This window comes from Sceloporus occidentalis, unplaced genomic scaffold (genome assembly GCF_023333645.1).
Source record: "Sceloporus occidentalis isolate IW3139 unplaced genomic scaffold, rSceOcc1.0.p SCAF_137, whole genome shotgun sequence".
Taxonomy (NCBI): domain Eukaryota; kingdom Metazoa; phylum Chordata; class Lepidosauria; order Squamata; family Phrynosomatidae; genus Sceloporus; species Sceloporus occidentalis.
This window is the reverse complement of record NW_028317117.1, coordinates 1,159,871-1,184,573: the sequence shown is the minus strand read 5'-3', so window position 1 is coordinate 1,184,573 and position 24,703 is coordinate 1,159,871. Positions and strand designations below refer to the sequence as shown.

General features: G+C 40.0%; 1 protein-coding gene across 1 annotated transcript; it reads left to right on the top strand.

Annotated features, from left to right (window-relative positions):
- Positions 1-5,907: 5,907 nt before the first annotated feature.
- LOC149281203 (piwi-like protein 1) lies at positions 5,908-20,726 on the top strand. The gene is made up of 20 exons (XM_089499552.1): positions 5,908-5,979; positions 6,543-6,636; positions 6,799-6,924; positions 8,255-8,466; positions 8,548-8,669; positions 9,050-9,130; positions 10,114-10,311; positions 10,568-10,679; positions 11,343-11,463; positions 12,931-13,048; positions 13,250-13,364; positions 13,624-13,811; positions 14,250-14,322; positions 14,409-14,609; positions 15,468-15,571; positions 16,138-16,208; positions 17,061-17,214; positions 19,601-19,726; positions 20,385-20,532; positions 20,610-20,726. Exons 1-20 carry the CDS (start codon positions 5,908-5,910, stop codon positions 20,724-20,726), a joined length of 2,553 nt encoding a protein of 850 aa, XP_089355678.1.
- The last annotated feature ends 3,977 nt before the right edge of the window (positions 20,727-24,703 follow it).

The following is a 24,703-nucleotide window of genomic DNA, read 5'->3' as shown; positions in this document are numbered from 1 at the left end:
CTTAAAAGGGACAATGTACCCAAATGTATAGTTCTGCTGTGGAGAAATAAAACCACTTAATGTTTGATCTGAAAATACATGTGTGGACTATTGTCTTACCTCAACCACAGGTGGGCCTGTCACACCACCAATCCAGAAAGGACAGAATCTGTGGCAAGAGTCTAAGATGATGGACTAAAGATGCCGTGTGGCAATTCCATCGAGACAATAAGAAGAACTGAAGTGGTCTCATGTGTACCAGTGCCCAAGGAATGGTGTATCTTGATGTCATCATGGATCTGAGCAGGACCATGAATGTCCGGAAGGTTGATCTTTTGAGTGCTGAATGTAAAATATTAGCTCAGATCAGTTATTCTTGCTTGTCTCAAGATAAAAAGACTTGCCCTGGCGAGGTATGGAGAATGAAACCAAGGAAATTAATATGCCGGGAAGGAACAATTTGACATTTGTCTTAATTCACCAGCCACCCCAATTGAGCACAGTGAGGGTGATATGAAGATGATGATGCAATTGAGTCATCTAGGTACAGGATGACTGATATACCTAGACCTCTCGTATGAGCTGCTACCACTGAAAGTAACTTTGTGAATACTCTTGGTGCAGATGCTAGTCTGAATGTAATGGGTTTAAAACTGAAAATTATAGATACTACACCTTTAGAGAATGGCTGTATGCAGGTACTTCTAGGAAGGCTGAGCAATAAGGACATGATGATAAGTTTCCTTTAAAACAACTGTAGCATTAAAGTGCTGAAATGGTTTCTAGAGTAGATTTGATGGTTTTCATGCTAAAATGGCACTGAAGACGATGACAGTTGAGAAACCTTAGCTCTATGATAACAATCATTCCTCCTGAAGCCTTTGGGATTAAAAAGACTAGTGAATACAGTTCTTCTTGGGATCTTGGAACCAGAATCGAGGCCTTCATTTGCAGAAAAGACCCAATAATCTGTAATCAGTGTAGACTTTAGCTAAGCAGAGGATACCTTGAATCTATCGGGGGAAGTTATACGAATTTGAGTAGACAGCCTCTTGAAACAACATTGTTGATTGATGCACCTTAAGTGAGAGCAGACTAGACATCTCTAAATGCCTTTGATCTTCGTCCTACTTGGTGCATGAATATGGCACCATGCAAAGGACTTGGGGAAAAAGTAATCTGTCACCTCTTCCTCCACCCTTTGAAGTCTGCTCTCTGGAAGATCTTTCGAAACACCGGTCGTAGGATCTATCACTCATTCTCTGTTCCCATTGTCTTTGCTCAAACTCTGATGTCTGATGAAAGGAGTGAAAGTGCTTTTTCTTACCAGCAGCCTTCTCTGGGCCACCCAGTGTTTATTGCCGGTAGTCTTTTTTTAAAGTCTTAAACTCTGCCTCAAAAAGGATCCATGTGAAGGTTAGATATAACAATCTGAATTTAAAAACAGCGTCATCTCTCCAACCTCTGAGCCATACCGCACTTCTAGCTGTTACTAATAAAGCCGAGGCCCTGGCACAATCTCTAGTGAGAGATCACACAAAAATGCAACTGGCAGCTTGACCACAGAGATGTTTTTTCTGATGGTTTCTCTGGGAACTTTTGCCAGCCATCCGTTTTCATTTTGGTTTCCTCTTTTCTATCCATAGGGTCTGAAAAGTCAGAATAGTCTTCCAGCAGGAATACAGTTCTTTTAGCAGCTTTAGCCACTGCCACATTGTCACGGAGCTGGCTAGTCCGACAGACTACCTCCGCTGTCTTGTGCTCCCTTAGCCTAGGATAACACTCTTTCCCCGGTTCCCCAGTCACTAGCCGAGACTCAGTGTAGGGTAAAACCAAACGAAGACTGCTTTATTTCTCACACACAGGGCTGGATATACCCAGCAAAACACACATTCACATAAAACAAGATATTGGGACACAAACCGCCCCCCTTAATCTGCCTCCAAGAGACAACAGGGGCAGTAACGAGATTAACAATACAATGGGGGTGGGGGAGACCGATTTATACAACATTTAACTGAAACAATGGCAGTCACTCCCTGGTGGCAGATCCTGGCTGTCTGCTGGGGGTAGCCATAGAAGTCTTTACAGACCCAGGGCCCATAGTCAATAGGGAGGAGGCTGGCAGCCAGGCTTCTCCAGTTGTCCCAGTGATGGAGGCTTCCGTCACACACATAAACCTTGGCGCTTTCCAATTCTGTAGTTGTTCTGCAGGGAAATTTTATTTTACCTAAAGTGTCACTGATAAGTGATCAAGTACTGATAAATATGTATTAAAAATAATAAAATGCTTTATAAATAATTTGGTGGGAGGGTTTACCTTGGATGACCTCCCTAGGGTAGCTGCGACTAATGAGAGGGAAAGGGGTGTCTGTCAATAATCGGATCACTCCTTTTGGTCAGGAATGACGTGAACATCAGTTCACTGTTGATTGGTTCAACAGACCTAAAGGCATTTTCCAGGTCAGGGCTATTTTTTTTTTTGCTTCAATTATGGTGTTTCATAGGAGCACAACATTGGCTGTTATATGATCACTATGTTTATGGGGACAGAATACCTCCAATGACCCCTAAAATGCCGCCATTGGGCAGCAGGGGGGGGTTGGGGCTGGTCGCGCCTATGGCAGTTTGGACGCTATTACCGTAGGACCGAACAAAGGAGCCAGGACTTTTCATGAAAAAACAAAACAAAAATGATTTAATATTACATACCAGGTTTCACAAAGAGCTTGAGGTCCCTCTTAGACACTCATAAAAATTTCTGATGTCCCCTTCCCAGGAGTGGACTGGGCCCCTAAATCTAGACCAAATTGTCGCGTGGCCATGTACTGGAGTGGCCAATGCGACCTCTCGACCGCCAGGGCTTTCTTTAATGCGGGGAAAAAACCACAGCAACCGTGCTGCTTACCTGTGTGTTGCTCGCACACAGTCCCATGCTTGCAACCTGGGTGGACAGATCCTGTGGATGCAATCAGGGTGCCAGGGCTTACATGATACTAAAGGGGGGGGGCATTAATTCACAAGGGGGTGTTGGCTGGGACATCACATAAATCAGAGGGGCAATACACAAGCTTAGCCCATCCCGATGTGGGACAAACCTTTCTAGGCCCGGAAATCAGTGAGAGGAAAAGTAAATGTCTTGCGGTATTTACTCTGTTTCAATCTGCATGTTTTATTAAAAAGGATTAGTGGCACTAAATTGTGGCTTCAGGCATCCCGCATATGATGACTTTTTTGTTTATTGTATCAATGCACTCCTAGTCCCATCACACTACATTAATATGGTTAGAAAATCAGGATGATTCCGTGGTGCACTGAGCCACTTGACTACACTTACCCCCCCCGCAAAAAAAATTAGGCTGCCAGCCCTCCCCTGCCCCTTTGTTATATATATATATTATTTTTTTAATATATATATACATACATACATTTTCTACAGCCATGGAAGCTTAACTTTTTGTACCTTTTAAGTTACTTTTTTTTTCCTTTAAACAAAAACCAATGGTCTCTTAATTTTTTCAAAATCCGGCAGCATCCATGCCACAGTTTGGCTTGAGCTCTACAGAAGTCTACATTTTAAAGCAGAAGAAATACTCTGCATTACACCATACAATGGGATCGACCTTTCTTAACCAATGCGTTGTCTCACAAACGAATCTTCCAGGGCAGTTGTCATTTTCTTTCCCATAGCGAAAGTTGCCGGGAAAGTTTTAACGGCAATGTCGCGTGAGGGAGCGCTTCAGGAAGCGCGCGGGTAGTAACCACACAGAATTTAGCGCGGGCTGAAAGTAGTGGGGGGGGGGGCTTTTGAGAGCGGGGCGAAGCGAACCTATAACAGGCAGTGGGGCAGGGTGAGCGCGCGCTTGCGCAAAGCGTGTGAGCAGGTGCTGGGCCGCTCTCAGTGAGTAGCCGTTAGTTCTAACTGAACTTGCTCAAACCTGGCGACTGGCCAATTTTTACCCCATATCATACAGGTGCTGTCTTGACAGACACGGTGAATGTGAACTACATTCCACGTTGTATGCTGGTGCTTTGATTTTAAGGTTTCATATGGTGATTTATTTTGCATGTATGCTTGAGCAGTTCCCAGATTGTAATTCGTGTGCTTGTGAGGTAAACTAGCTGCGGGACTGGCAGTTCTGGGTTTAAGGAAAACTGCAGGGTAGGTAGTAACTGGCTTTGAGGTAGACATTCGAAGGAAGTGCCCTAAAGCTTAACTTTAATATGTTAAAACTTGTGGTAACCATTTATCATTTAATGAGCCTTGGGAATAGTTTACCTGCACTAGCCCTTGTAATGGCCCACTTCCTAGATGGCTAGCCCACTGTATGGCTGTGTACTGGGCATGGTCATGACTGGCCGCTAATATTTGCTTTTCTGTGACCTGGACTGTTAGAGAACGGGCCAAAAAAATAAATCGATTACATCTTTTCTCCTTACATTGCGCTTTTTATTTCAATCAAAGCTGTTGGTTAATCCTCTTAGTTTGTTACAAATGTGGAAACATGTTATAATTTAAAGGCAGTTTCCCTTTCTGATGCAACCATGACCTTTATAATAATAAAAGTAAAATAAAAAACTTTTCCCATTGGGACTAAAAGATTTTAAGTTACTTGATGCGTGGAATGGTTATTTGTTAGACTTGCACATAACAGGAGAGTTTAAGGTAAAGTTTTGGTCCTTGGGGGTGTATTTGCTAAAAGAAGAGTTGACTTTACTCTTAAATTTTAAAGGACCAACCCCGGTGAGCTTTTGTTGCATGAAGCGATTTCCATGAACTTCACCGTCAGGCTCACCAATTGATGGTGAATGAAGTCTTTGTGGACATCTTGCCACTAGAAGTTATGAGGGCCCCGTAGTAATGTAGCTGGGACCTGTTTCTGAGCATTTCTGTATCAAACTAGAATATAGTTTGAATTGACAAGAGCTGTCCTGGAGTGTGACAAGTGACTATACATTCTGGACTTTACCTATCTGTTCCATGGCCCTTTGTACCAGCGTTAAAGTACAGGTGTTATGTCTGAGTTTTTAAAGCAGAAAAGGGATGGGCCAAATAGGTCTTATCTGCTGGGACATTCTGTTTCTGTGTGATGAACCAGATATGATTCCGACCTCTACATTACTTTAACACAGTGCCTCGATCGACCTCCTATCCTGAACTTGACTACCTTCTCCTGTACTTAGGCTTCCGAAACTAATCAGACTCAAAGAAAAGAAGCAATTACTTGGCAGTGAGAAATCACGGAAATCCTGAGAACAGGAAGTTAAGATCTGTAAGTATCTAATAACATGCACGCTGCTTGTTTCAAACTGTCACCACTATTACTTGGCTAGATGATGTAAACTGAACATTAAATGGTATACATGTGGAATACAGGGATCTATCTAACATATATCTCTTAAAAATATGATCTGACAGATTTGCTTTGGGTACATCATCCAGCATCATTGGATCCCAGTTTCTTCCTTGGCACATGCAATTCTACTTTATACAGTAGGTTGCTTGTATGTAGGCATGGCGAGATGGGCAGGGTTCTGATTTGTACCCCCATTAACCTTTGGTAATGTGTTATGAATGCTGAGCATTTTGTGTGAGAAATTAAAACTTGTTTGAGTCTATCCCTACAGCATTTATAACCGTTCAACTATTTCATCTCTTTACCTTCCTACTAAGGACTGCATCCTAAAAAAAAAAAAAAAAAAACTGCCACAGAACTGATTTTTTTTCCCCTGCCAATATGCTGGAAAGAAGGAATTCTGTTCTGTCAGTGACAGTCCCCAAAGGGGTGTCCAGTAAAACAAAATGTGGATATATAGTGTTTATTATAGTAACATTACATTCATTAGCTGCCATTCTTGTGTACCTACACTTCTCTGAAAAGGGTATTCAAATATTAATAAATGTTTGGTCTCTTGCAGAGGTAAAAAATGACGGGAAGAGCTCGTGCAAGGGCCCGCGGAAGAGCTCGTGGTCAGGAACCAACACTTCCTCCTGGACAGGTCCTGACATGACACCATGCAAATCATTTAATCCTTTTTAAAGCTATTTAGAGATATTGACATTAGATATGGAGAAAAGTATGTGTGTGAAATTTTTTCATCAATTAATCTAATTGGAAGTGTTCATAATTTGTAAGAGTGTTGCAGCAGTGTATATATATTTACATGTGTTTAAACACTGGAAGTTACATTTAAGTTGTATTTCAATACATGTAAGACTTTAATGTATTCACACAGCGGGGTCACATGACCCCACAGAGAAACTAAAACGTTTTGTTGCGCAAAATACATGGTGGTCTTGGAGTAGTCTTTGATAGACTTTTGAGAAAAATGAATTTTTTTAATTAGATTTTTTCTACAATAGTTGTTTAGATCTAGTATTGTAATTAAATTATTAGGAAACTTTATTAATGCATATCCAGGGGCAAAGACAGGGTCCTGGGCGTCCAACAGAGGCACCAGAGCTTGGCCCTCCACCTCAAGCATCATGGGCAGGGCGTCCAGGGCAAGGACCTGGTCCTGCACAACCTCCACAAAGACAAGAGCCGTTACGTCCACCACAGGCACCAGTTGAGAGACCGCCACCAGGGGAGCCAGAATTTGTCGGACGTGGACGTCAGAGGGGAATTCCTGCTGCTGCAAGGCCGTCGGCAGAAGGTAAAACAAGGTTCTAGCAAAAGCACAAGCTAGCGTTTTGTCTGTAGTAAGTGTCCTGAAACGAGGTAAGCTACACATCTTTAAAAATCAAGTCTAGGTTTTGTTCAGAAATGTTTAAAAAGATGCTTATAGCTTGCATTCAATATGAAATATGCTTGGTAGTATTGCAGATCTCTGCTGGCTTTCAAGATATATCCCTTGGTGAACGTGGTGGCCGTAGACGAGACTTTCATGATCTTGGTGTAAATACTAGACAGACCATAGAGCATGTTAAACAGTCTAAAACAGGTAATTACAATACAATATAATTTTTTTTTCAAAGATATATGATTGATCTACTCACCTACAGTATGCGAGACATGACCCCTAGAGGGCCACTCTAGGCATTGTGCTTCATATCCTGTATCTTATGCTTTCTGTCAGCTGTGTGCCGTACAATGTTCTCATGTAAGATGTGCATTAATGTAATGCTTTTATTTAAGACTTGACATACTTTCTCTTAAACAAGTTATTTGAAATCAAGATGTTGGCTATCTAACTGCTCTACATGAAAACATATTGTTGGACCAATGCTACTCAGAGAAACGATATCTTTTGGTTGTCTGATGCCATCAGGACACCCAAGCATGCGGCTCACTTACAGCTGCCTTAACTTAGCCAATCTCTGTGTGTAGCCATTCATTGACTTTGGTTTAGTTGAGTAAGTTTCTGCTGCACTCAGTGAATTATGCATTATACAGTGCTAGCTCAGACCTTGTTGGAAAAACCTGCTAGTGATGACTACATACATTAATAGTGAAATGAAAGTACAGTGCTATGAAAGTATTAAGAATTTGCTGATTTGCCACACTTAAATGTTTCAGATCATCCGACTGATTTTAATGGGAGGGCCTCCCATTGATATGCCAGAATTTCATAAATTCTCATCATGGTTGGAGCCCCAGAGCCCTTAGAGATTGCTTTGTTACCCCTTCCAGACTCATAGGCATCAATGACTGTTTCTCATCGGTTCTTTTTCCTTAGATCGAGGCATGATGAGAACCGCTTTGAGACCTTTTAGCAGACTTCACGTTGCAAAACAGTGTCTATTTAATTCATGTTTAGATTCACAGGGCTGCGTGTATCTAGAGAAATTGAACCCAATTATGGTAACAAATGGGGCAGATCATTTTCGCTTTACATGTGAAATTTTACTTGCGTTATCTTTGTCTAATATTAAAATGTTTGATCATCTAAAACATTTGAACGTGACATATATGCAAAAATAGATATTGGGAAGGGGCAGATACTTTTTTACAGCACTGTATACTCCACTGTCATGTTAATGGCATGATGTGAATTCAATGTTCCGTGCAATAAACACTGGTAAATTGCTTCTTCGTAAGTTGTCATGCCCACAGGTCTTTACAGAGCCATGGCAATTAGGTTCAATCTAAGTGCACAACAATAGTCTATAGGGGCCCTCATGATCCGTCAAAATGTTGGTCTTGCCTCTTAATACCTGATTCTTGCGAAATATTCACGTAGTGTTTCTATTCATGTTTGGTACGCATGTTGACATGGTCAGATCTGTGGCAAGAACCTTTTATATGTCAATTACTTTATTATTTTTTGATAGGTGTCTCTGGGAGTACAATTCAGCTGAGTACAAACCACATTAAATTGGTATCTCGCCCTCAGTGGGTTTTGTTTCAGTATCATATTGATTATAACCCGCCAATGGAGTCAAGACGCTTGAGAACTGCTTTGCTGTACCAACATGAGGAGTTAATAGGCAAAGCACGCGCGTTTGACGGAACAATATTATTTTTGCCAAAAAGACTTAACAAGGTAACATATATATGAAGATGGCCATGATGAATTAATTGTTTTTCAATATCCCCTTTTCATTATTTTTAAATTATTTTGAAGGTTACTGAGGTGTTCAGCCAAACCAGGAATGGAGAAAATGTGAAAATTACAATTACTTTAACAAATGAATTGCCACCTACTTCACCTACATGCTTTCAGTTCTACAATATTATTTTCAAAAGGTAAGTAAATGTAACCAATTCTGGATGTTTAACTTTTGAATGCCTGGGCTGTGATTCTTTGCACTGTGAACATTAGGAAGCCTTGTAAATGCAGAACTAGAGATTCTGCAACGAAGGCAGCCCTCTGGCTCTTATGGGTCACTTGCACATCTAGCTTCACGGTAGATGAATGATTCTCTAATTCTAAATGTAGAAGTTCTGTTTAAGTTCCAATCAACCTATTGTGCACTATTCTGTGTTCATATATTGCATACAGAGCCTTCCTTTCTTTACTTTGCAAGTACCACATAAAACATGAACCACAGTTTTGTGAATTGTAAAGTTGAGATAACTTTGTTAAATCATGCATATTTATCCATCTTAATTTACTCTTCACCCAGGCTTCTCAAGATGATGAACATGAAACAGATTGGGCGTAATTACTACAATGCGAGTGATCCAATTGAGATAAAGAAACACAAGTATGTACTGTATATGCAACATAACCATTGCTTTGATACAGCAGTATATTGATTGTGGGTTTACTGTAGTTGGACAAATGTCTGGCTTCAACACTGCCTTCTGATGTTTCATGTGGCTTGTTTCTGGGTGACTGTTTTTATGATTGCTTTAAAGAAATGCATGCCATGAAATCCCCAAGCCATCTTGTCCGTCTTGTTCATGATACTTTAATGAAGTAAGCTGTTCATGTCTGATCACTGGCAGAAACCTTAAATTAGTAACCGTAGCCGATCTCGGCTCTAGTTATGTTTCTCTTGTGATCACCAGCAACACTGACTGACATAAAGCTCCTACTTTCATGTAAGGCAGGAACAAGCATAAAAACTTGCCTTCCCGGTTGTGCTTTACTGATTTGTTATTGCCCTACCAGGTAGAAGCTCATGTTTGTATAGGGGTCAGCTTTAGGTATGTTTTGCAGTAAATGTTTCATGTTGCTCTACAACCATAAGTCATCCTAAGACTCCACTTCCAGACAAGTTAAGTAGCTCTTAAACGTTGCTGATGAGATGCCTTTGTGAAGTTGGCTAAGGCTTTTCCAGTCTGAAAGATGCTGCTCACTTAGACCTCATTGATGGGTTTGAGACAGAAGTGGCTGTGTCCTGGCATAGCTTCTGCCTCAGTGGCCAGATGGGGTCTGTCTGGCTTTAGCAGAAAGAGGAAGATCCAGCCTTAGGATAAGGATGTAATATCTACTACAAGGTAATTCCAGAGCGTTTTTGATTGCCCTGACAGGAAGTTCAAATCAAGACGTGGGACGAAGTGCTGAGGAACGGCCATTGGGCGGCGCTGTGCGTGCGCGCCAGCCCCTTTAATTTCTTTAGGCGTCGACGGCTGGAGGAGGCGGGTTTCAATCCCGCTCACAGCCGCAAGTACTCTTGAAGCATTAATTGTTGTTTTTTTATTGGCATCTGAAATATTGATGCCACTCAATTTTCTTTTGCAGCTTAATTATATGGCCGGGATTCGCAACTTCTATTCTGCAGTATGAGACTAGCATTATGTTGTGTATAGACGTGAGCCACAAAGTCCTAAGAGATGAAACGGTTCATGATCTGATGTCCAATATCTACGCTACGCAAGGAGGACAATATTTCAGAGATATCTGCACAAAAGAACTAATTGGGCAAATAGTTCTTACTAAGTAAGCTTTTCATTTAAATTTGGCACAACAAATGTTGCTGTTACATCTCAACTAAAACCGAACGAGGCTTGCTATAGAGCCAGCTGGTAAAGGACAAGTGAGATCATTAACTTGATGTGTTTTCAACCCATTAGCTGTAGTTTTCTCACGGAAATAGTCCAAAGCATATTTTTTTCACCTTGTTTACAGTGTCTCTTTACCCTACCTGTTTCTGGTGGCTTAGGTTTATTAGCCTAATCATGTTTGCATTCTGCAGGTACAACAACAAGACTTATCGCATTGATGAGATCTGCTGGAATATGACCCCGTTGTCAACATTTAAGAAATACGATGGCACCGAGATAAGCTTCGTAGATTATTATCAATCGGTATGATCCTCATCGCTTAATCCTTAACTAAAAGGAAATTGACTAACATAAGAATTTTCTGTGTTCAGTATGACATTAAACAAAGTATAATTGTGACCATGTAATACTTCAAATGCATGTTCCATTGTTTTTGGGGTTTTTTTTTTGAGTTCTTCAAATAATTTCCTTTACTGGGGACGCACCGATATATCGGTGGCTGAAATCTATCGTCGGAAAAGGTCATTATCAGCAAAATGCAGAAATAAAAAAAAAAACGGCTGAAAATAATCGTCCGCAGGGCCCCTGCTGGGAATGAATATCTGTGAATTATTAGTATCTGAAGTATCTGAAAGTGTGGTTTGGTTGCTTTTTTTTTTTTTTTTTAAAGGCGGGGGGGGTCATTTTCGGTTTCGGCCAAGTGAATGCAGAATTTTAGGTTTTGGTCCAGAATTTTCATTTCGGTGCATCTTTATCCCTTACATTGGTGTAAACCTTAATGCCGTCTGTAGAATAACCTTAACAGGCTGATAGCTTATCAAAGTCTGATCAAGAATATTAAAAAAAAAAAAAAAATACCTATCGTACTTTTGCTAAATATTCTGAATTTAAATCATGCATAAGTTTCATTATTATGTGGGAAAATAGTAATAGTTTTGTATTCCACTTTCTTTGTTTTGTATGTAGCAACACAACAAAACCATCAGAGACTTGAAGCAGGTCCTGCTTGCCAACATCCCAAGAAAATCAAAACCCGGAGAAACAACTGGCCCGCTTATTCTGGTCCCAGAGTTGTGTCACCTAACAGGTAACCTGTTCATGGTACGATTCAGTCTCCAGCCACTGTTATCCATACTGAATTAATCCCAATACATCGGTTTCCCGTTGTTTTCTGTAGGCAGCACTGATAAGAGTGTAAGGCAGAGAGAAGCATTTAGATTTATGCCCCAATTGGGCATAAAACTTTCACCGGCCCTCTTCTTGCCAGCTTTGTGAACCTCTTGCCCGTTTTGGATACTAGCTGCCTGTATATTCTAGTGGCAGTATCCTCTCAAGCATGAGCTACATTTTTGTAGTCCTTCAAACATTTTTCTGCCAGTGTAGCCATGCACCGCAGCGGTTAGGGGGTCAAAAAAAGTGAATGCCTTAAAACCATTGGAAGTGTTTTATTTATTTAAAGGATTTGGCCACCTCTCAGGTGTCCCAATTCTCAGTAGCACCTAATCTATTTTAATGGTGCTTATCAAACCCATATTTGAACATTTTTTGATCTTCTAATTTAAAGTGGCTTACATGGAAGACCATATTCCATTGCCTTGGCCTATCTCATTCAGGGATTGAGGTTCTTTCCAATAAGCCTCTGATTTTCCATTCAAACAAAACATTACCCTTCTTGCCTAAGGTTGTACCCGATTTCGATATCAACCGTACTCTAGAATAGCGAGTGATTTTTTTGGCCACTGATTTTAACAGCGCTACCCAAGCTGTCTCTGTGTAAATAAATGTAATGTAAAATGTAATCGGTGTTCCATTTTATGTGGAAATGTGCCGGGCTCCACCGTTTACTTGATCATTGCTTCTAGTCTTCTGTTACACAGCTTTAATGCTTGTACATCAAATGGTACATTTTCTGGCCAAGCCACTTAATGGTAGCTGTTCCTCCAATCTGAATCAATCTTCCTAGGTCCTCTTGAGAAAACGGCAAATTACTTACTAGTAATTTTCTCATAGACCCTCTTTATGTTTTTTGGGTTTTTTTTTAGTGCAAATGAAATCCCTGCTGCACAATGGAAAAATTACCCCTAAAATAAATTCACTCTTTAGCCTAGTGCTGAATGAATTTATGACCAGGTTTTCCCAAATCTCCACATGGCAGACCAGCCATAAGTGAGCATTGCTGCTGTATCTTTATTATTTGACACCAGTCTGGGTCTTAAACACTGTTCTCTGTAGATTTTTAGCAATGATCATATGGAGAACTCTATTATTCTTTCAGTTGGGCATGGCAGGTGGCATTGTTTGGATTCTGGTTGAGGTATTAGGAGGGAAGATTGAGTGCTTTTTTGGAATAGGTGGGTTTTCAGTGAGTTTTTCAAATTACAGTAGGTGGCATAAAGTCTGTCCCTCAATCTTTTGTGATTCCATCTGGAAGAGGCCTATGAGGCCCTTTGTGATTCTACTTTTTTGTTTGTCACAATAAGACATATTACATTTAACTTAATTTTTTGATATATCAATTTTCTCACATCTAACTTTTCAATTTTCCTTTTAAAAGGCTTAACTGATAGGATAAGGAGTGATTTTACCGTGATGAGAGATCTGGCTGTTCACACTCGATTACCACCTGATCAAAGAGAAAAGCAAGTGGGACGATTCCTAGACTACATTCACAAGTAAGTAACCCCATTAACAGCGCTTACCGATCGGAGAGAAGAACTTCCAAGACCAAAGTATATTTAACAACTTTAAACTTTTGTTACAGACAACAACTTATTTGGCTAAACGTCTTTTGTGCAATTCCATCTTCTTGTGTCTAAAGCTGATCAGAAGATTCTTTTGTACCGTTTATAAGTTTTATTTTTTTCTCTCCTCAGGGATGAAGCTGTTCAAAAGGAGCTTCGAGACTGGGGTCTAAACTTTGACAGCAGACTCCTGCAGTTCACTGGTAGAGTAGCTCCAGCAGAAAAGATTCTGCAAGCTGGAAGAACTGTACGTAAAGTATTTTATTTATATTGAGTACCGTGTGGTAAAAGTTCTGTTCATCAGCCTATCTGTCCCAGCTTTAGTGGCATATAAACTACACAAACAATTAAGAAAAATGTTACACGATTAAAGAACTGTTATAACGTTTGAACATTCAGGAGAACTGGGAATGATATTTGTTGTATGATAAGCTAAGTTCTACAGAAGTGCAATTATTTTCCTCCAGATTTTATTTTTGGGGGCTTGTTTTCTTCTCCCATTTTAGGCTGAATACAATCCACAGTTTGCAGACTGGTCAAGAGAGTTAAGAGGGCAAACGCTGATCAGTGTGAAACATTTAGATAACTGGATTCTGTTGTACACACGAAGGAACTACGATGCTGCAAATACACTTCTACACAACTTGTTTAAAGTGAATCAGCAAATGGGAATTAGAATGAACAAAGCCATGATGTAAGAAATGTTTGCGTTGACACATGATTTCTGTACATAAACCTACGAGTGCTGATAACGCATGTGATACATGGTTCACAAGCTTCTTAGGAGGCCAACCATGTATCTCGTATTGCATGCTGGTTACCGTGAAAGCAAAGTTAGAAAGCAAAAAGATAGCTTCATGGTGACCACCAGATATTGCAATCCCTGCTTACATATGTGTAGGATTGGCTTTCTGGTATTTCATTGCATTTCTTTATTATAACCTCCATTACATGTGTCTTCCCTGTGATATGGTTTTGTATCGTCGCCTTGCTTGGTGTGCAGTCTACATGCGTGCAATCCCCTACTTATTACTTGGTTTGGTATTTAAAGGAAAATGAATTGATACTTTTTTAATATACATATTGTTAGTCTTTCTGAAATTCAGAATCTCGCTTTTTTTCTTTCCTGTAGGGTTGAGGTAGATGACACTGCAAACGCATATGTAAGGGCTATGCAACAAAATGTAACGCCTAACACGCAGATGGTATGTACAGCAAGAAGATTTTCAGGCCATTCTTTGTTAATGTCTTCTTCAAATAACTATGCAGTTTTCTTTTCCCTAATATGCAGGTGGTTTGCATTTTGTCCAGTAATCACAAGGGTAAATATGATACCATCAAGAAGTACCTGTGTACGGACATCCCCACTCCGAGCCAGTGTGTGATTGCAAGGACTCTGAGCAAACCCCAAACGGTTATGTCTGTTGCTTCCAAGATTGCTTTGCAGATTAATTGTAAAATGGGAGGAGAACTCTGGAGTGTGGAAATACCAGTGAGTATGATTATCCGGCTCGTGATTTCTACAGATCTGGTCAAATATGTTGGGAACTACATGGCTGGTGCTCACGTGCAAAGGGGTCTAAGACTTAATGAAATATATTGAATCCTATTAGAGAAACCTTTATTGAAAAATTATTTCAATCATTTCCCACTGATTCAAATATCAGTAGTTAAAGTTCCAATGAATCCTGGTGACCACAAATCTTATCTGCTTGATTCAATGTCATGTCTAACATTTTGAGCGTTCTTATAATGGTCTGGAATGAACTTCCCACCCCATTTAATCAATAAGATGTTATGTTCAATTTATTTGAACGTAGATTTTTTTTTTCTGTGGCTGCAGTCTAGAAACTGAGACTGAAGAGCTAGTTTTAATAAATCATCCTTTGTCAATGCCCTCATTTAATTGGTTTAAAGTCATGGAATCTGCCCCTGAATCTTTTCACATTACCTGTGCTTACTTTTTTTGGTGCAGCATAACACACGAGCATTTTGTGAATTTTTTTTTTTTGCGTCCATATTTAACAATTTTTAATTAGTGTCACAAAGGGTATCTTTACGGCACGTTTTTGGGTCTTAGGGGGGAAAAAAACCCATGTAACGTCTTAAAAACCTTCCATGCTTTCATGTTTTATGTTGGCATGTTTTGTTTTTTATTATATGTATATAAGCTTAAGACTACAGTTTACAGATGTGGTTTTATATAGTTATAGAAAAAAAATATTTTTGCCATTGGTATTTTTTCTTTTTCTTTTTTTTTTTTATTGCTCAAACAAATACCGGAAATTCAATGCTCAAGTGAATTAATTTGCTCTTTGTATTCGTTTTCTCTTTAAAAAAATTTTTTTAGCTTCAAGACATGATGATTATTGGCATTGATTGCTATCACGATACCTTGTCTGGGAGAAGATCAATTGCTGGATTTGTTGCCAGTATGAACAAAGGCTTGACACGGTAATACATGATCTACACATGTCTATGCGTCAGATGTAATTATAGGTAGGGTAGGAAATGGGAAACTTTATTTAGTACATGGAGCCAACTTACTCTCATTATTGGCTGTACTGTGGTGCAAACCTTTGTATCTTCCATAAAAAGTCAGTTTATCTCTTGTTTAGGCCTTTTGTAAAATACTAATGTGTCCCAGTACAGATCCCTGTGGTAACGAGGCCTTTCTGAATATACACCATTAACTACGACTTTCTGATTTGCAAATCAAATACACCAAAGACTTCGTAGAAGACATGGATTCCTCTAAAAGGGTTCTTGACTGGTGTTCTTGATTTGTGAGATCTGAAACCGCAAATCAAGATTGCTTCTCAGAGTTCAAGCAAGTTCCCTTGAGAAGCCTAGTGATGCCTTTCAATACTATGCGTGGATAAACCACAAACAATACGGATAATTTATAGTATACTGCAAGAAATAATGGCTAGAATTGTTTAAATGCAAGGTGATATTTTCATCTAGTAGTTGCTGTTGCAATGCACTTACGAACTTTAGCTTTTTTTTCCCTCTCTAAGTTGGTTTTCTCGCTGCATTGTGCAAGACCAAAAGCAAGAGATTGTGGATGGCCTGAAAGTCTGTATGTTAGGTAATGTTTTCATTTTATATTATGTTAGCTGCATTATCCACCATGACACAATTATACTTTACATATTGTTTAGAAGAAAATGTATGCATTCCTTAGGATTAGTGGGTAAACTATTGGTGTGGGGCAGATCCCACTCCTTTAATTGCTTTTTCTTGGGGCTTTGCAACTCCCTGTGACTCTAGAATAAGGGCATGACCAGCATAGTTGGAAGTGACACTTAGTTATAAAATGCATGCCAAGTGTGTTCCCAGAGCGTTGCACAATGAAGAAGACAGTGTCCCTGACAGGCATACTAAAAATATGTATCCTTTAGACCACTGCAATGCTAACTCCACATGACAAGTGTCCCTTATGTGAGTGTAGGTTTAATTGACATACTGCAAAAAGAAATTTAAGCTGTAGGTGAGCTAAGGACAGATATTTCATATCGGGATTAACTGTCTTTTAAAGGACTAACCTAACAGTTTGTTCTGTGACACTTATACATCATGCCTCATTAATAATATAGATAAGATATAATTTAGAAATGTAACAACGCATTATGTGGAACTCGCTAACTTATCTCTGCACATCTCCAGTGTGTCATTTAGTGTGTAAGCTTTCTGACACCAATGGATCCACCCGTATATGTATGAAAATGCGTTCTCTGGATACGCTGCCAACCAAATTTAGTGGGTTTAGTTGAGGATTTTTAGTTGACTTCAGGTAATTTCGATTAAAATCTTGGGAACCGCATTTTTAATTCTCCTGCCCTGAGCAAACCTTGCAGGTAAATTGTCCTAACTGGCTCTTAATGTTACCCGTGTACCTTTTTCATATTTTAACACTGTTTCACAAAATATGTCCTCAAAGCTTGTTTACGTGCCTGGGCCAGCTGCAACAAGAATTTGCCAAATCGTATCCTAATCTACCGGGATGGAGTTGGAGACGGTCAGCTGAAAACATTGGTTAATTATGAGATTCCCCAGTTTATGGATTGCATAAGGTCTGCTGAACAAAACTACAAGTAAGAGGTCAATAAAATGTCGTGTAGTGACACACAATGCAAATATCAATTTCCATTCCTTCTGTGATAAAACAAAGCCAAAATCAGATTATTTTTTTTCCTGAGTAAAGAGAATAGGCCGGTGAGGCCAACCTAATTTAATTGCTCCGTCTAAACCTATGCATGACCGGTTTTAACACTTTGCGGTCCTATGTCGGGATATAAGAGACTAAATATTTTACCGCTTGTGGCCCAATGTTGGATTTACTAGTTGACCGCTAGATGTCGCTATTATACAAAATACCGTATTGGCTGGGATATAGGCCGCCCCCTAAAAGTTTGGTGCTTTTTTAAAGAAAGTTTTTTTCTTTAAAAAAAGCACCAAAAAAACTTGTTGCCACTCTGTCCCCCCCCCCCCCGAGATATGCTGCCACTGCCCCCCCCCCGAGATATGCTGCCACTGTCCTCCTCCCCCCTCGATATATGCTGCCACTCTGCGCCCCCCCCCCCCCCCGAATTACCAGAGGAGACCCCCGGGTGTCTTGCGGGGCCGGCGGGGGACATCTACGCAATACGCGTATACAACTTCCGGTGCCGGCACTCAGCGGATGTGCCGGCACCGGAAGTTGTATACGCGTATTGCGTAGATGTCCCCCGCCGGCCCCGCAAGACACCCAGGAGTCTGCTCTGGTAAGTCTTGGGGGCAGAGGTAAAACGCATCGTGCGGACGGTCACGCACGATGCGCTTAGACAACCTCCCGTGCCGGGACTCCCCCCCCATGGGAAGTGCTGGCAGGGGAGGCTGTCTGAGCGTATCAGAGAGTAGGATGCAGGCCCCCTGCACCGCTGCGGGGGATCTGTATCCTAACCCCGCTGCCTGCCCGGGACTGCATGTCCCTGGCGTCGGGCGCTAGACCTATATTCGAGCCAATACGGTAATATTTTACCGCTTGTGGTTCAAGGTTGGATTTCCTAGTGACCACTAGATGTCGCTATTATGAGGAAGATTTAGCCAGTACAGAGTGATTCTGAATGTAATTTTAGTGATGAGGATTAAAAGTTTCATACAATGAAAAGCTATTGACTAACACAATATATGGTTTTAGAATAGTATGTATGTATTTGTAGTTATAAGAAAATATAGCTGTTGCATAACCCCCCCCCCCGGAAATTAAATTAGACCTTGCTGCACTTAGTGCTTGGTGCACTTAGTGAAAATGTATTGGACCACAAAGGGTTAAATTGGAAATCCCCAAAAAAGCAGGAGGGCCTGTCTGTATACAAATATCTGTTTCTAGATATATTTGCGTTCTATAAAAAGCAGGACTTCATCCCTTGGGAACTAAACAACTAATTAGACTTCCAAATTCATGTATATGCAGATGATGCTTGAATCTACCGGTCTTCTTCTTATCTCTCCTTTTCTCATGTCCGTATTACCAACTGCTTGACTGCTATTTCTTCATGGATGTCACAATCTTCCCTCCTTCCACCTTCATCCCAATACCTGAATTATTTCGCCATTAACATGACTGACCCCTACTAACTAGGCCCACTGCTGTGAAGGTCATTTTTGACTCAAACTTTGACTGATCGCCTTCATCCCTCACATTCAGTTCCTTTGCCAGATCCTGCCACTGGTTCATTCCCTTATTTCCCTCCTTGAATATTGCAACACTTTTCTTGTTGGTGATCCTCTCTCGGCCACTTACCTGCCACTGATACAGCCCCCACACTACCTCGTCCCTTTTTTTTTTTTTTGTACCTTTTGGTTTTCTTCACCCCATTCCCTCTAGATTGTAAGCTTGAAGAGTCATCAAGAAAATGTAATGGTTCAATAAATTCTAAACATTGTTGCCTTTTGTCACTAGGTGGCATCAAATCCTTCATGAAAGAAACTTGTGTGTTTAAGCTGCCCTGATTCTAGAACAATACAGATATTGGCAAAGTTCAAAGGGTGCTGCTATGGGAACGCCTCTCATTTTCTTCTAAATGCGTATTTTGGTATTCAACCATGACCGTCCAATCGCTTGTGTGTTCACTGGATCTACATAATTTTCTCGCTCACCATAAAATGGCTAATAATGGCATTTCCATTTCCATATGCAGGCCATTCGTCAGAATGAATCACTGAACCTGTTTCGCATTAGAGTGTTTGTCACGCTGTTGCACATAAAGCCGAGCCTTGCTTAAAAAAACAAAATTGCCTTCTCTTCTGTGCAGATATTTGTATAGACATCATAGCAGTGATAATTTTATACTGAACTTCTTGCTGGTACTTGTGACAGAATTCATGGCAGTTCTAACGGAAGACCGGAGATTACCGTTAGACTGCACCCTCCAAAATCTGTTTGCTCTCACACACAAAGTATTTCTAGGTTTCTAAATAGAATGCTTTTCTTCCCAGTCCCAAACTGACCGTTATTGTGGTAAAGAAAAGAATCAATGCCAGATTCTTTGGGCATTTCGGTGACAGGCTCCAAAACCCACCTCCAGGGACAATTGTTGATGTTGAAGTCACCAGACCTGAATGGTATGTAATGGCAAGAATCTATTTGGCTAGTGAACTCTCTGTGTTGTTTACCTGTGAACTGTGCTTTTGTATGTAGAAAATTCTGTTTTAGCCTCATTAATGCTCCTGTTTTTCCACGCCTAACATGGTTCAAACATCTTGACCATTATTTTTGCATTATACAGGACATACACAGCGTTTATTTGTAAGAATAGCCCCCAGGATCCCCTCAGTGTCCAGTGAATGTTTTCATATAACCCAAACCGTTTTTAAGATGCAGCAATCTTAAGGTATTCTTTATGCATTATGATGGCTGCATGGTCAATTTAAATTTTTATGGTGTCCTTGCAAATGCATGATGTCCTGCAGAATCCCCTTATATGTATAGGGGATATATATATTTGCCTGCCCCATAGCTATGTTCAGCTGAAGATGCATCTTCTGTATGAACGGATTCATGCATGTCAGCGGGCTTGTTCAGATGCAGACATTCAGACCATTCTGCGCATGTGTGGAAGGTGTTCTAGTTGATTTTGGCAAAAGAGCCACTAACTGGCTGCTTCAGACAATTTTGATTAATGGATGTTTATCGATACACTCCTGGCTTTCGTAATTTACCTTATAACTTTTTTTGTTAAAACGTTTCTGTAATCTTTATGTACATCTGCCTTTCATCTAGGTACGACTTCTTCATAATCAGCCAGTCTGTTCGAATTGGCACAGTCTCCCCAACTCACTACAATGTGGTTTATGACAGTGGGGCTTTAAAACCAGACCACATGCAAAGGCTAACCTACAAGCTGTGCCATCTTTACTATAACTGGCCTGTGAGTATCTGATTCTATATCAAGGTCAGATTGCTTACATATTCTATACGTTAACTTTTCTTTTGTTTGTTTTGCAGGGGGTTATCAGAGTGCCTGCTCCTTGCCAATATGCACATAAACTAGCCTTCTTGGTGGGACAAAGCATTCACAGGGAGCCACATGTATCTTTGTCAAACCGCCTCTATTACTTATAGGTCTTGTGAAGAAAATGTTTTTTTGTTTCATTTAAAACCTTCCTTTTAGGACTGGTAAATGCTTAGTTGAAGTTGAGTATAAACTATATCTGGTGAAAAATAATCACCACTAATTTATTGGATCTATATCTTCTGTTTTTGTTTAGTGCACAGTTGTTTTGTTTAAGGTGGCTGTCTCCCAAAAATTAAATGTTTTTTTTTTTTGGCATAAAAGGCACTAATCTGTTGGCTATATAATATCAGAAACATACCATAGTATTTTGAAAACTTTATAAATGAGCAGGCGGGAAGAATAAATGCATGTCTGCATAAGTGCAGAAAAGACAAGAAAGCTGTCATGTATCACATATGTGATATTTTAGAAGCAGGACTGCCACCTAAAAGTTTTATTTTTAAAAGACTAACCAACATACTAGAGGACTGCATTGGGATGCAGGACCCATCCAAAAACTTGCTGCCTTCCCGTTGCTGCCACACAACGTCTTGTCTCTTTTGTTCCGCCCAGGAACCCAGCAGAGTCACGTGAATTTATCTCGCGTCACATGACTCTGCCCTGTTCTGGCTGGACAAGAGGAGATGCTGCGTGTGAGCGCAGCGAAGGCAGCCTTGCGGGAGTGCACGGGAAATCTGCAGATCAGGTAAGGGGGCAGCGGGATTGACCACATATGTTGCGGGAGCGGCCGAGAGGGGAACACGCGTTGCGGGAGCGGGCGAGAGGGGAACACGCGTTGCGGGAGCAGGCGCTAATGGTCAGAAATTCAGCGGGAGCGGAATTAAAAAAAACAGTCCCACGCAGGGTTCTACAACATACTAAAGGAGTATACCTCACCCTTACCTTAAAAACAACACTCAGTGGCCTACCTGCATGGCCCCTACCTATTCAACTAAGAGTCAGGATTTGTCGTTGCTGCATTCCACCTCTTCAGGATGTGCAGCACTGGCATCAAGGCACACAGTAAGTGGGAAAGTTGGGGAGATCAGTGATCTCCATCGTAACCAACCCCTAAAGAGTGGTGCAGAGGTGCCTGATTTGCCCCTAATTTTTCAAGCATAATCAGCCTAAGCCAGAATTTACCATTAGGTAAGGGCTCCTTACATCTTTACTTTCTAAACCCTAGATGTATAATATGTTACTGCAACTTTTGTTTTACATTTAGCATAAAACTCGGTTTATTTAAGCATTTGAATCGAACGGCATAAAGCCATTTTTTTTTTTCCTATGGACGGTCCACTTTTTTGGTGACACAGCCACTTAAACCTTCAGATATGCGAGTAAACAAAAAAATTAAACCTCACTGGTTTCTTAAAACCAGAAGAATTTTGCTACAGAATAACTATATTGACAATTTTGCAGAGTTATTTAGATGATTCTATTCTAACATCTTATATTTGTGAACCTCCATGTATGCAACACTGACAAACTGACAAAATAAATTCCTGTCTATTGAAAGCACCATTACGGTTGAATGTGACTCAATTCTATGGTTTTAAAATATATGGAAATTCTATATAAATTAGATATTTCTGAAATAAACACCTGATTTGATGTACTTGGAGGGGATTTTCTATCACTTATTTTGTGAGGATTCACAGGGAAAATATATAAAAAAAGAGGGTTTTTTTTCAAAATATTGCTAGCTTTTACTAAATTTCTCATCCAAAATTTTCAGCTAATCCAACTATGGTATCAAAAGAAAGCTTTCGCCTTGAGGTACCAAAAACCCCTGGGACTGAGGGAGTTAATATTAGACCCTGCCGCCAATATATATAAATATTAGTCCCGGGTGTTGTTTTGCATTTCTTGTCATGTCAAACAATAGAATAATTAAAAAAAAAAAAAATTGGACTGTTCAGTTACATTGCCCTCATTGCTCAATGGTTAATATATTTGGCCTACTGGAATTGGGACATTAAGAGATATTGATAGATATATATATATCTAATATATACACAATACAATGTTGTAATGGCTTTATGACCTGTAACTGAGACCTCAAATGAACTGGAATTTTTGAGCTTGAACAGGATAATTAGCAGGCCTTACATCAGCTGTGCAGTCATTGAATGAATTCTGCATAATGGGGTGGGCTGTGACCCATTACTATTCTATTCATACAAAATTCTTTATGCTATGGCAGGAGTTCTTGTTTTTTTATTTTTTTCCTTTCTAAATCTACAGAAGTAGACATTTCATTGTCTGTAGAGCTGGACAGCAGAGTGGTGTAAAAAATTTAGTAAAGGAGTGGGGGGGGGGGACCTGAAATAGGAGCTTAAATTGCTACACAAAACAAAGCCATTTTATTTATCCAGCTTCTGCTCCCAAAGGCCTGTATGAACATTGCTTAACCCCTTAGTGACACTAGCAATATTGTTTTTTTAATGTTTTAATTTATTAGGTTGTGAGGAGTGTTAACTACTATGTTCGTATGGTAGCGCTGCATGCATAAGTTGTACTTAAGGCAATTGGGTGTTTTACCCAGCTGCTTTACGTTTTATAGCATAACTGTTTGGTTTTTATTTATTTTTTTTAAAGAAACACTGTTGCACCTACCATTATCTATCAAATTCCTTTTCGCTTTTTCCCACCCTTACAAATGCTGTAAGGTGGCACACTTGATATGCGATATGCTGCCGCCCTACTAGCCCAGAGTCATGTAATGCGTTCACTCGTGGCACCCAAGTTAACATGACCCTGCGTAGTTAAGAGCCTTCCTAGCCACAGTTTATAAATTATATAAAAAAAAAAAAAATACATTAAAGAATTCCTTTTTTTTTTTATAACTAATATAACCACTGTTTATCACTGTTATGTCTAATTTTGTTAGGTCATCACAGGTGGGTCAATCAGTGCCCATAATTTGAGTATCTACAATGTCTCCGCATTTTGCCAAACTATACACAGAACTGATTACAACCCATCTTTGATGCACATGCTGACTTTGAATTAAATCAGTAGACCTTACATCAGCTGTACAATCTAAAATGTTCCAGTTCATTTGAGGTTGGGTAACAAAGTTCATATGAGGTAACCTGAATCTTACTTTGCTATTTATCTGCTGGTTGCTGTGTCCCTGCCGTTGCTGACCTGAAACAATCCATATAGCATCTCCAAATGTTCAACAAACTTTTTTTGACAGGACAGTTCCTTTAAAATTCTATGTATTCATGGTAATTTGTATATAAGATGCTCTTTAGCAAACTATATATAATTCATCTTCATCTCATACTTTAAAGAATGTCTTGGCTGCACTCCTCTGATGGCACATGCCGTATTGCTGGATGGGAGCCAGTAGCGTTTTGTTTTTTTTTGGTCAAATAAGTCTCCTGCATGGCAAATGGCTTGGAGGGCAGAAAAGAGACAAATGCATATGGGAGGATTTTGTGGAAAACCCCACATGCATTTGCAATAGAAATGTAAAGGGGCCATTCAGCTGTCATTTGCTTTAAAGTGCATCCATTGATTAGTGTGTGATGGAAGCAGGTTAACACTCCTGGAAATCTGGGTTAATCTGAGTTTGGTGGTATGTCAGGTGAACTCTATGTACCAGAATGCTTAGTGCCTACTAGAAAGGATATGGGTCTGATTCAATTTAGTGTATCTTTAAATAATGACTTGTCAAGGTTTTCATGAGGACCAGCATTAGAGCCATTTGGAGTGTCTAAATAGAATCTTTACAATGGGCATTAAAGAGTTCATATTTCAAAAGTCTGTCGGATTATTTAGAAATTTCCCAGTTATGGTTGTTCACACTAGGGCTGCAACTAACGATTATTTTCATAATCGATTAGTTGGCCGATTATTTTTTCGATTAATCGGATAAAAAAAATTAAATTTTTCATTTATTTTAACATAGTATGTTAAAAACAAACTGCAGAATAATTGTTTTTTCTTGTTTTTATTTCCCCATACCCTATATGCCTTATACCCCCAGATATGTCACTCCGTCCTCCTCAGGTATGCCGTATACCCCCCTGAT